Here is an 11984-nt window from a genome sequence, read left to right on the forward strand (position 1 = left end):
TAATCTTTAAGGAATCCTTGCAATGAATATGTAACAAATTCTGATATTATTAATTTTACAGATGACAAAATACACAAAGAATTAGTTAAGTGGTTCAAGTTTATATAGGAAGAGGGTGGCAGAGCCAAGATTGGAGACTGGGCCATAAGTACCTTAGATTCTGTTACTTACTAGTGTTGCGGCAATGTCATCCTTAACAGCAAATCCAGAGATTGGTTTCTCCTCTTTAGATGTTGAAGGAACCAAGAATACAGTAAATTATAAAGGAATATTGACAGTAGGAATAAATTCACTGTCTAACGCTCCTCTAGAAAGGAAACCAGATAAAAGGTAGGTGATGATGAGAAGAGAGCAAAAAATAATTTATCATCTCATAAATTATTAATGGACTTGATGTCTGAATGTGAGACTCAGCTTGATTATATACTGAATATTATATAACTTTTTGTATTTTATAACTACATGAAGATAATATGAAACATTTTGAAAATAATATAAAACAGAAGAAATAAAAGATGGGACAAATAGACATGGAGTGAGATTAGATTCACAACAAAATACTATAATAACAGTTCTACATTTATACCTGATAATTCTATTTCATCTAATTTAAATGAAATGTTATTTATATGTCTCAAATTATATATTAAATAGAAAATATAAAAGAAAGCACTGAGCTTAAGCTTTAAAACTTTCCAAAATTAAATATGCATATAGCATAAGCAGTATTATACTTAATTTGGATGTCTAATTCTTTTATTTCAAACCTTTTCATAAAAATAATTTTTAAGATTAGTATTGAACTGGGAATTGTGTTTATTATAGAATTTTTTTATTGCCCTGAGATAGTCAGTTGCATTAGATGTTTCCACAGTAACTCCATGAGGAATACTTCAAAATACTTCTTTCTGATAGGCATTTGAGAATATATGTGGACAGTCATTGTGTGAGATTTAGTTCAAAAAGTCCCTTGAAAAAATATAATACTTTAAAGCCATGTGTAATTCCATATGTTCTAATATTACTGGCTTTCCAAATTACAGAATTTTTTCCATTTTACTTCTGCCACCACTGCTTGAATGTTCTTTACGCCTCATTATATCTGAAAATTCTCTCACCATCAAGATCTCAGAATCCGAAGTTCCATTTTCTGGTGATAAACCTGTCTTCCTTTATCTAATATTTCTCAACCCCTATTAAACCTGATTATTCATTATCAATTATCATTCTTTCACCATGCGCTATTTTTTGCAGCCCAACATTGCTGTTAGGCTTTATTTTTTCCTACCCAATGAGAAAAATAATGGTTAGATATTTGAGGGGCATCATCTTTGCTACTTCAGAACACCACGTTATTATGACTTTCTGCCATTTTGGCCTAGTAAATCCTCAGTTTTGAGTCTTTAACTGTTAATTCTGCCTCTGTCTTTCCTAGGTAGGTATAATGTTGCAAAATCACACTAATTGGAACCAGTATATGGGTGACTATGTAATTAATGTCTAAATCAGAGACACTTTTCACTTTTGAAAGTGAAAGAGGATATAATAAAACTGGTATAATAAAACAGAGAAACCAGAGTATGTCATCATCCCAACAAAAATAGACTATTTTCTCATCGAAATCACCCATTAATGATGCTTAAAATTCTCATGTATGTACACACACACGCACGCACACACACACACACACACACACACATATAACTGTTAGATAATTTCCTATTAGGCATTTCCAGTGTCAGCTTTAAGTTTGAGCCTCAAGAAATGAATTATTTCTTCCCATCCCAAATTTAATTCAACTAGAATCTGTTACTTTCTCCTTCAATGAGAAAATTGAGATCTTGAATTTAAAAAGAAAGTCTTTTAATTTTTACTCAAAATTTTATTTATTGTTATGCTACTGCACTGGCTTTTTATTTTGGGAATAAATATGCAGGGTATAGAGCCTGAGGCCATCATAATCTCTTGGCTTTTTCTTATACTACGGATCACAGCCTCTTTCTTGTCAATTCACAGACCTAAGTCATTACCTGAGTTTCTCCTTTGTTTTACATACATCTTTCCACACAGTATTTGCTCATCCATCATAATAGATTCAAACCTTAAGCCATTGTCATCCTTTAACCCACTTTCTACAGATGTGCTGGTTGATGGATAAATATCTGAATTTTTCAATGATAGAAAGACAAAAGCTGAACTTATTTTTGCCACTGAATTTACAAAATGCAGAATTTCACTACATTTTCTTATTTAGTCATAGTTGTGAAATCTTGGATTAATTGTAAATGCCGCCTTTCAGTGTCTCCAGATGAAATTAGTCACCATGTTCTGTAGGTTGTTCTACCATACACCTTACACTTATTACCAACTTCTGTATTATTACCGATACTCTGTCAGCCCCACATCATATTTCTACCAGATTAATCTTAAAGCTTAATGCTAATAATTTCAAGCCATTGAGCTAGCTTTTCAAGAACTTATATTATTTCTTCTCTTGGATGCTGAAGTAAGTACAGACTCCTTAGCTTTGCATTAGGACTTTCCTTTCTCTGACCTCAAAACGTACTCTCTCAGGTGTTTTCTATCACAATATTTCATACAGTAACCCAATTGGATGTCATGTTATTTCCTCAGCATTACCAGAATATTCATTTCGCTCCTCCCTCTGTGGAAATCTCTTGTTAAAAATTCCATATTATGAAGGCTTTGATCATAGTCAGTTTCTTCCATGAGATATGATATACTTTCTTACCATGTTCAAAATCTCCTTTCTTTAATCCCCGTTAACATCCTGTTCTTACTTTTTTTTTTAATTTATTTTACTCTGTCTCATAAACATTATTTATGTACTTATTTTATCCTCCTCATAGAGTGGTGTTTTCTAAAGGAGAGGACATATGCTTTACTCATGATTTGAATGCTGGAACACCATTTTTACTTATACTAGTGAGTCAATTACTTATTGAAATTATTATACAAATGAGACTATGAATATTATAGAAATATGTGTAACTGTAATTAAAAATATTATTAGATCTCTCTGCAAAGTAGTTTCTAATAGTCAGGTAGCAGGTATCATTATACCTAATAAATAGTTAAACTGGCTGATGCATGAAGGAAGTACAAGATTTATTCATAGATAAATCCTAGCATCTGATAGGCTGGTAGAAGATACAAGGTCCTTTATGCTCCTCTTGTCCTCTTGTTCATTTTAAACAGAGCCCTCTATATGCATGCAAACTACTGCAGTTATTCATTAAGTAGATTCGATCTCTCATTTTCCTTAAATCATCACTGATCTGAGCTTACTGTTTTCTCAATTTAGGCCTAAGAAAATTATGGCCAGTTATTCATTCTCTAATTAACCTAAAAGTGAACTATATTTCATTGCTTGTAGGATGGTATGGGAAATCTGAGAGTCACCAAGAAGGGAATCCGACTTGAAGGTATATCTGAGTTTCTACTTCCATTGTATGTGAAAGAAATTCATTCCCGAAAGGTATGTGATACTGGCTTTGGCTTACTGTAAAAGATAATTTAGAGGTTATGTTTTAGCTTGAAATAGGAGGATAGAACCCCCTTATCTCTTCAGTATGTATTTAAATTTCCTTACGTTAAAGACTTCCTTGAAGATATCAAAACAATGGAAAAATTGAAAAACCAGTGAAAGTTAGTTTTAAACTAACAAATTAGAAAACAATTTTGGATTAAACTATGGTGTTTTTGTTTTTTGTTTTTTGTTTTTTAGTTTATAAAACTTGCCCCTCTCTTTTCGATGGAAGTTAAAAATACACAGTTATAGTAATTCCAAAAGGGGCATTTGATATATCTTGAGTATATTTCTAGGAAGCTCTGACTTGAATAAGGTGTTTTAGTTTAATATATTATAAATCCTTTTAGTTTTAATGGACATGCATTTTCTAAGAGACAACAAAGAATCGTAGTATAGAAATTAAATTTATTTCTGTATGTATGTTATTTAAAACAAGTATATTTATCCTTTCAAATGTATGTGTCCTGTGTGTTTTATCACTTAGCAGCATGTTAAAATTTAAAAGATTATAATTTAGACGTTCATTTTGGCTTAAATGTCTTACCTCTCAGAAAGTAGTACATGTTATTGGATACATCAGAATCTAACTAGAAACTTTTAAACCTATTGGGCACTGCCCTGGGATATGTATGTAGCTATGAAAATAAATTTATCAAGACAGAAAAAATGGAAACCTTGTTATATAAAATGTGGAAAGATTATTAACCTTATTTCATAAATATGAAAGTCATTTTTAGACTTTCATATTTAAAACAATGTTTTAATATTACAAATATAATATCTTAGCAAATGAGTTGCATAGTAAGAAATAATTTGATATTTTGCTTTAAAGCTATTTTCCCTCTAAATATCAAAGTAAAAACAGAGCAGAGGGTTCTTTTCATAAAACTTTTAATTAGAGTAATTATATTAACTTTAGATTTTATTTTCTTACGTGAACTGTAGAGCTTCACTAATATATTATATAGACTGCTACTCTGTGTACTAGAAATTGTATGCCGAGATTACTTTCTGGGTTTTGGTCAGACAAATAACATATAGACATGTGTATGAACACCTAAACTTACATGATTAAATGATAAAAAAAAATAACTAAACTTAAAATTAAAAAAGTTTTTTTCATTTTTATGCAAACTGAAAAATAACATGCTTACACATGTTAGTGTCTTCCCTCTGATTGGAATTCACTGCCACTCACAGTTATTTACTGATTTCTTATTGTGTTTGGTAGCATTAAACAATTTAACATTTGGAGAAATGAAAACATATGTGGCAATCAAGAAATTACTTAACATAGGAAGAAGGTAAGAGTAATCATAGGCAGAAACTTCTTTGAAAATGCATTAATTTTAGACCAATTCGCAGTGGCTGCTGGGAAATACAATTTAGAGTAGGATTGTGAAGCCCTCTGCCAACAGGCAGGTCATAGAATTTACCTTTCCAGCTGGAACATTTTTGAGAGTACAACAATGGGTGTTAACAAAGATTCTCCTGGGAAACTGGGACCTAATACAAAAGAATCCACTGATTTTATAACCTTGAAGTGTGAGGTGGTAGCAGTCCGGCTTCTTAACCTTTATCCCTGAGAAAGTTTGCAACCTCAAGCTCACAAGCATTTCTAAAACCCACTGTACTGATTGAAATCTCTATGCTCCCTTTCACATCTCCAGTCCTGTTGCTTGTCCTTCCCATATCTCCTCTCATTATCATTGCCTCTAGGTAACTGCGAAGTGTGGCACAGCACAGGCAGGAGGGAGCATGTTTCATCAGCAGGCAGACAAGGAGGTGTGACTTGAGAATAGAAAAGGAAGGAGACCTGTATATCTCTTGAAAATTTCTCTACACATACTCTACAAAAATAAATATTTAAAATAAGGAGAAAAATATATCTTTTATAAGCAGTTCACCCATTAAAATGATCTTGTCCGTGAATGCATGCAGTTGTTCATTCCTTGCCATAAAGCCTATTCACTGTTTTAAAAGCCAGACATGGTTTCCCTGAGACTTAATTTTCTCATCAATAAAGTTAGTTCTGTAGAAAATTATCAACGTAATTAATTCTTTGGTTAAGAAAGAATACAAAGAAATTCAGTAATACTAGGAGAAATTATATTTAAATTAAAAATATTCTACTGTACATGTCAATCTTTCCATATATTTGTATGTATTCAAATATTTTTATGATAAAATATCAAAGTTCCTGTAGGTCTAAGATCAGGAAATTTATCAAATTCAAAAGGTACGTATAAAGATTCAATTAAGCTAAGAAAAATAATACTGTGTACAGTTTGATTTGTACAGATTGTTTCCTGTGATTTTGAATTTTGTGTGTGCAGAAGTTTGTGTGTTTTCCTGCACTAACGTTGGTGGGTTGCCTTCTTTATATTTAACCAGTATTTCACTCTGAAATAAATAATTTTCTTACTTAAAGTTACTTCTGGGTATGTAAATATTTAATTCTACACATGGAAAGGTAATAGAGATATGTCTATCCATCAGAACATGAAGTTGCCCACAGATACATATTTCTAGTCTCCTAACCTAATAAACCAGGGGTTGTTTCTACTCTACAAGCTAACTGGCCCTTTGCCACCGCCACCAAACTTCTATAGATAGTTGAAGTTCTACTATTATCTATTGCGGTTTACTTTCTTCTTCATGCTTTTAAAAAAAATCAGCAATTTCTAAGTGGTCCATCATATCAATACACAGAAAAACATTACATTCCCTGTTTGAAATATTTTAGAATTCAATGCATCTTTCAAAATTAATAATATTGTTTTCAGAGAGTAAGAACTCAGTGAACATTTATGAAGTTAAATATATATTTTTCTTCAGATAGAATACTGAAGGATGTGGAATTTAGGGCCGCCTTAAATAAATGATAATAACATTCTGAATCAACCTTCAATGCACATGGTCTAAAATTAGGTCAAAATTTTTGAAATAGCAAGAAATTAAGACATGTAATCACCAGGCTTTTTTGTTTTGTTTTGTTTTTAAATATAATTAGAGTATGTTTCCCAAGGTTTCATGTCTAAAGTACTAAGGTGGTGAAATTAGCTGCTTTACACTGATTCTTAACAGAAATTTTGCCTCATGCAGGTCTTCAGAACTTCTTAAAATATTATTTAACTTTATATGACAGCTGAACAGTTTCCTCATTAATTTTTTTTCTGTTCAAGGATCCTAGGTTAAGGTGGTACCTCATCACTGGCCCCTGATCCCAGCATCCTGTATGACAGATTGATCATTGTGCCAGGAAACTGCTACCAGAAAATCCCAGTTCCAATAACTCCACAGCAAAACAAAGACATTTGTGTTCTTTATGATTCTTGTGTTAGCAGAGCTGAGTAAGGATCTGCTCTCCCCTTCATGCCCAATCATTTCACCTGGCATCAGAGATGTGATGCTAACCCAGTTCTTGGTTACAACCAATTTTTTCCCCTGTGCATTCAATGCTTCTTTCTAGAATTCAGACACAGGACCAGGACCAGGAAAGCTCAGAACATGCTAATTATACAACATGCTAATTTTTGACCTTGTCTGTCGGGTAACTTTCTCCCATACAAATCTTTATGTAGGTTTCTTTCTCCCATACAAACCAATTCATACAAAGATATATCTGCAGGCATCTATAATCATTTTATCATCATCATTATTATCATCATATTGTACTTAGATGTTTAATACAGGTGAAATTTATTATTTTTCTATAATGTCTTTATTCGAGTTAAAAAAAAAATAACTATAAACCATCCCCAAATCTTTACACTCAGAAAAAACAAAACAAAACAAAGCAAAAAAATGTTAACATATGGTGAACAATTATCACAGATATACAATTATACATGTGCACAAGTAAAAAGATAGGTATGTAGAGACATATATACATATATACATGCTATTTATAATTAATACATTATACATAATTTAATAGAAGAAATATAACCTGAAATAAATTAAAGAGAATAGCTAAACATAAATATTTATTCAGCACAAAATTTTTTAAATGCTCACCTTTACAGTTAAGAATAAAAGGTTATGCATATCATTAAGAAGCTGGATGCATTAGCACCATGTTTTAATCTCAGACAGTGTTCATGAACTCCCCGCAGTGCAATTTGAGGTGATTAGCTTCTCTCCAATTTGTCCTCACCCTTCTTCATTTTCAGTTTTTTGGACAATTATATTATTTTAACTTTGTCTGAGTTCATAGTATTTGCATTCTGTTCTGCAACATTACTTACCTTGGCTCTTTGGTCTTAATTCTCTATATAGATGGCTGCAGTACTCACCACCAGTCCTCCTTTTATTATGGCTTCTCTATGACTGATTTCATTATTTGAATCATTTCATCCTTACTTGTATTTCAATGTTAATAGTTTGTTTATTAAAGCCTGAAATATTTCATTCAAAAAGTATCTATTTTCTTATTCTGTGCTGAGAATATTATTAATGGTTCATCTCTTCTTTTCCTGTCAACTCACTGCTCTGTTAAATTCTAGCACTGAATTTTGCCATAAACAGTCTGAGGGCAGCTTGGTGTTTTTCTTTTGCTGATGACATGGATGTTCTGTCTAGATGCCTGATACGCGTTTGCCATTTCACTTCTTTCATTTAAGGGAAATTTTCTCTATCACTTGATAGCTTTCAGTTAGATTTGCTGAGTTTTTATTTCAGAGAAAGAAGTAACTTTTATGTTGGATCATCTTTGTCCTCCACAGCTATCATAATTACTCTCATTATTTTAAACTCTATATTTTTCCTCTGAATAGAAGTAACTCATTATTTAGAGTCTTTCTTTCATGACGTTAGTCTATTTTTCTCCATATGAATTTGCAATTGCTTTCTCTAATTCATGTATTTTATGTATAATAATGTTGTTTTGATTATCAGAATTTTTCTTAGGTCCATTGTCACCTTTTAAATCTTGTTATTTTACTGTCTTTGAGCTATGTTTTTATTAAATTTAAATTTTTTTAATTCTAAAAGTTAAAGCACTTGCCTTACCTAGCTTGAATTATCCCTGATGAGTCACAATTTGAGGTAAAGGAATTAAGGTCTAGCTACTTTGTTGTACTAGAAAGGTTTTTGGTGGAAGGGGAAGATATACTATGACTGTTTTTTTCTCATCCGAAGTGCTAGTAAGTGGCTTGTACCAACCAGACATGGACTATTTTAATTCCATGGGTTTAGTGGCCCTTTCTGTCTCTGTAGAATTCTTCCAGTGGCATATACAATCCTTTATACTTGGTAGATTTTTTTCAGTACTATCTACTTTACCACCCTCCTTCCTCTACCTCGATTATAGTTTACTTGGGTTAGACTTCTCAGCAATAAATTAACACTCTTATTCTGGGAACATGGGTGAAAGTAGTGTAAGGATACATGTTATATGCTGCTATGAAATAATTTCTTTCCTTGGTTTCCACTTTTTCAAGTTTATAGCATAAGCTTTTATCAAGAAACTATTAGCTATTCCAAGAAAAATTTGATTTAAGAAAATAATTGGGGTTTAATTTGTTAAGTAGTGAGAGAGAGAAGTTTTTGAAAACTTTTCTATTTTGCTGTATAGTATTAGGTATAATCCTTCCCTCCTTCGCTCCCTCCCTTCCTTTCTTCCTTCCCTCCTTCATTCTCTTCTTCATTTCTTTCTCTCTTTCATAGCCAATAGCCCTCTATACCATTATTTGAGTAGTACATTTTCCCTATCACTGATTTAAAATATGATGTTTCTCATATACTGCCTTTTTAAATGTACATAGAATTGTTTCTGGTGTCTCTATTCTGTTCTTTTGATATATTTGGACAAAAACAAAACTTTAATTTTAAGGATTATTTTAATAACTTTTAGAGCAAGTTCTTTGTACTGCTCTTTTTCAAAAGCTTTTGTCTATTGTGCATTTTCTTTCCCAAATGAACTTAATAATAAGCTGTCAAGTTTCATAAAAATTCCTGTTGAGAGTTAATTATAGTTACATTTAATTTGTGAAGAATTGACATTTTTATAGTTTTGAGTTTTCCTATTTAGGAAAATGGCTTCTGTCTTGATTTTCTTTTTTGAGAACTTATTTTGTATTATTCAGGAGGATTTCTTAACATTCTTATTCATATACATATCACAAATCTCTTGTCAATCATTTTATGATTCTTACTGCTTATGGGAATGGATTTTCCATTGATTTTTCTTATTGGTCTTTGTGCTTGTGTGAAAAGCTGTTCCTTTTCGTGTCACAAATGTAATCTGGTCACTTTCTTGAAATTTTATTATTTCTATTATATCTCAAATAATTTTTGTGGCTATTCAGATAGAAAATGATTTTTAATAATAATAGCTGACATTCAGCATATGCTAGGGCTCTGGAGTCCAACTCCTAGTTTCCAATCCTGGCAATGTCACTTAGCAGTTTTAACTAGTTACCTTATTTAAACTTTCTGTGCCTTATTTTTATCATCTGCAAAATAAAGTTCATAGTAACCCTTTGTATTTTTAAGGACTAGAGGGGAGTGATCACTATTAAATGAAGTAAAAGAGACAAAACCCTTACCACAGTGTCCAATCCAGGAAATGTTATTGCCTAACATTCTACTAAACACTTTGCATAGTTTAGTTTGTTTTATTCTCACTATGTGATGTGTATCATTATGATAGACAGTATATTTTGAAAGGATTTGCTGATATATTTTTAATGGGATATGTAACAGAGAATCTAATATGGTGTCAAGGTTTTTTGGTCTGAGTAGATGCTGTTAACCAGTATGGAGAAAGTGGGTACTGGGGAAAGATTATGAACACAATTTTGGAGTTGTTAATGTTGTCTATTAGAAAAGCACGGATTTCAAGTTAGGCAAGTAGATATGTGAGTGTGGATTTCACATTGGGAGTATAAGCTAAAGACATAAATGACACATATCTATCTAGCTAGCTATATCTATTTATCTCTAACTTAAATACATGAGATTAGACAAAATTACTAAGTAAGTGAATGCAGATAGAAAAGATGTCTTTTAGATAAATCCTTGGGTGCTACAATATTAAAGATTTTGGATAGAATTATAAGAACCAATCACAGACTAAAAGTAAAGGCAAGTGAGGTGAGATAGTAGGAAACCAAAAGAGTTTGGTATCCCAGAAGCATAGAGAAGAAAGTGTTTTCAGGTTGATAGAGTGAAAAACTGTTTCTAATACATCAAGTAACATGAAGACTGAAAAATTTATCCATAACTAGCTTGATTATAGTTTAGTCAGAGATAATTACTGTTTTTTTTTCTCATTTTAATATATCTATCACATTTTTATATATGATTTTCATCATTTTTATTTTTTAATATATTGAGTGAATTCCATCAAAAGATATCCAAATGTCAAACCATCCTTTTATTACTCAAGCAATCATTTCCTTGTTTGTAAGGAATTTTTTTAATAAACTAATGAATTTAGCTTATAAACATTTTTTATTTTATGTATTTGTATATATTCACTTTTACTGTTTTTTCTACATATATTTTATTTTGTTCACTTTGCTTTTTGCTTGTATATTTTACCATCAGAGCAGAATTTATTTGTTTGTTTGTTTGTTTTAAATTTTTTTTATGGTGACATTGGTTAATGAAATCCAATAAGTCTCAGTTGTACACTTTAACAATAAAGCAGATATATATTTATACTGTGTGTTCCTCTCCCATAGTTAGATTTCTTTCTGTCACCACATATTTGACCCCCTTTACCTTGTCTACTCCCCCCTCCTCCCAACCCTCTTCCCTCTGGTAACCACTAGTCTATAGTCCATGTCCATAAGTCTGTTTGTTTGTCCTGTTCATTTGTTGCTTTTAGGTGTATGTTAGTTGTTTTTAATGATTTCTACATGATGCAACTTCTAAGCTTTAATTTTCAGGTATTTAATTTGATGTTCGCAACAACCCTGTGAGGTGATCAATGTCTGTAATTGTATTCCTATTTGAAGATGAGTTACTTTTTATTTGTGTCCAAAATCTCAGTACTCTAAGGTGAATGAGAACTCACATCTCAAGTCATTGCTTCTTCTTCTATCGACCTTTTCTTTGTAAAAGTGTCTTCTACAATTGTCTTTATAAATTGCAAACCAACTATTCTAGTTAGTTCATAGCATTTATTTATATTCTTTCTGACAGCATTAGAAATAATAGGATTTTAAGTTTTGCAGTTTTGATGAACTTAGGCCTCTTCTGTTAAATTTACTAGTCACCACAAATAGTCATGGAAGCTTCCTAATAAAGGTTATTTACACATGCTGGTTATTAGACATTAGTAGTGAATACGGAAAAGATAGCACTCATTTGTACAACAGAGTGCTTTCTTAATATTTGTAAATTAAGACAACTTGGATTGGATCCATTAAAAGCTGAGGAAAATGTGTAAATATTTATATATAGTTTTTAAGTGGTTCAT

At 31.5% G+C, this 11984-nt stretch overlaps 1 protein-coding gene across 3 annotated transcripts in view; it reads left to right on the forward strand.

Moving 5' to 3' along the window:
- The window catches only part of SGCZ (sarcoglycan zeta), a 264296-nt gene that overhangs the window by 136159 nt on the left and 116153 nt on the right, over positions 1-11984 (forward strand). For 2 of the 3 annotated variants that reach the window (XM_006916431.1, XM_025049924.1), the window contains exon 2: positions 3398-3499. The exons of the other annotated variant lie outside the window; for it this stretch is intronic. In XM_006916431.1, the coding sequence (XP_006916493.1) occupies positions 3398-3499 (102 nt within the window). The remainder of the gene's footprint in view (positions 1-3397; positions 3500-11984) is intronic. 3 annotated transcript variants of the gene reach the window in all.

This window comes from Pteropus alecto, unplaced genomic scaffold (assembly GCF_000325575.1).
Source record: "Pteropus alecto unplaced genomic scaffold, ASM32557v1 scaffold24, whole genome shotgun sequence".
Taxonomy (NCBI): domain Eukaryota; kingdom Metazoa; phylum Chordata; class Mammalia; order Chiroptera; family Pteropodidae; genus Pteropus; species Pteropus alecto.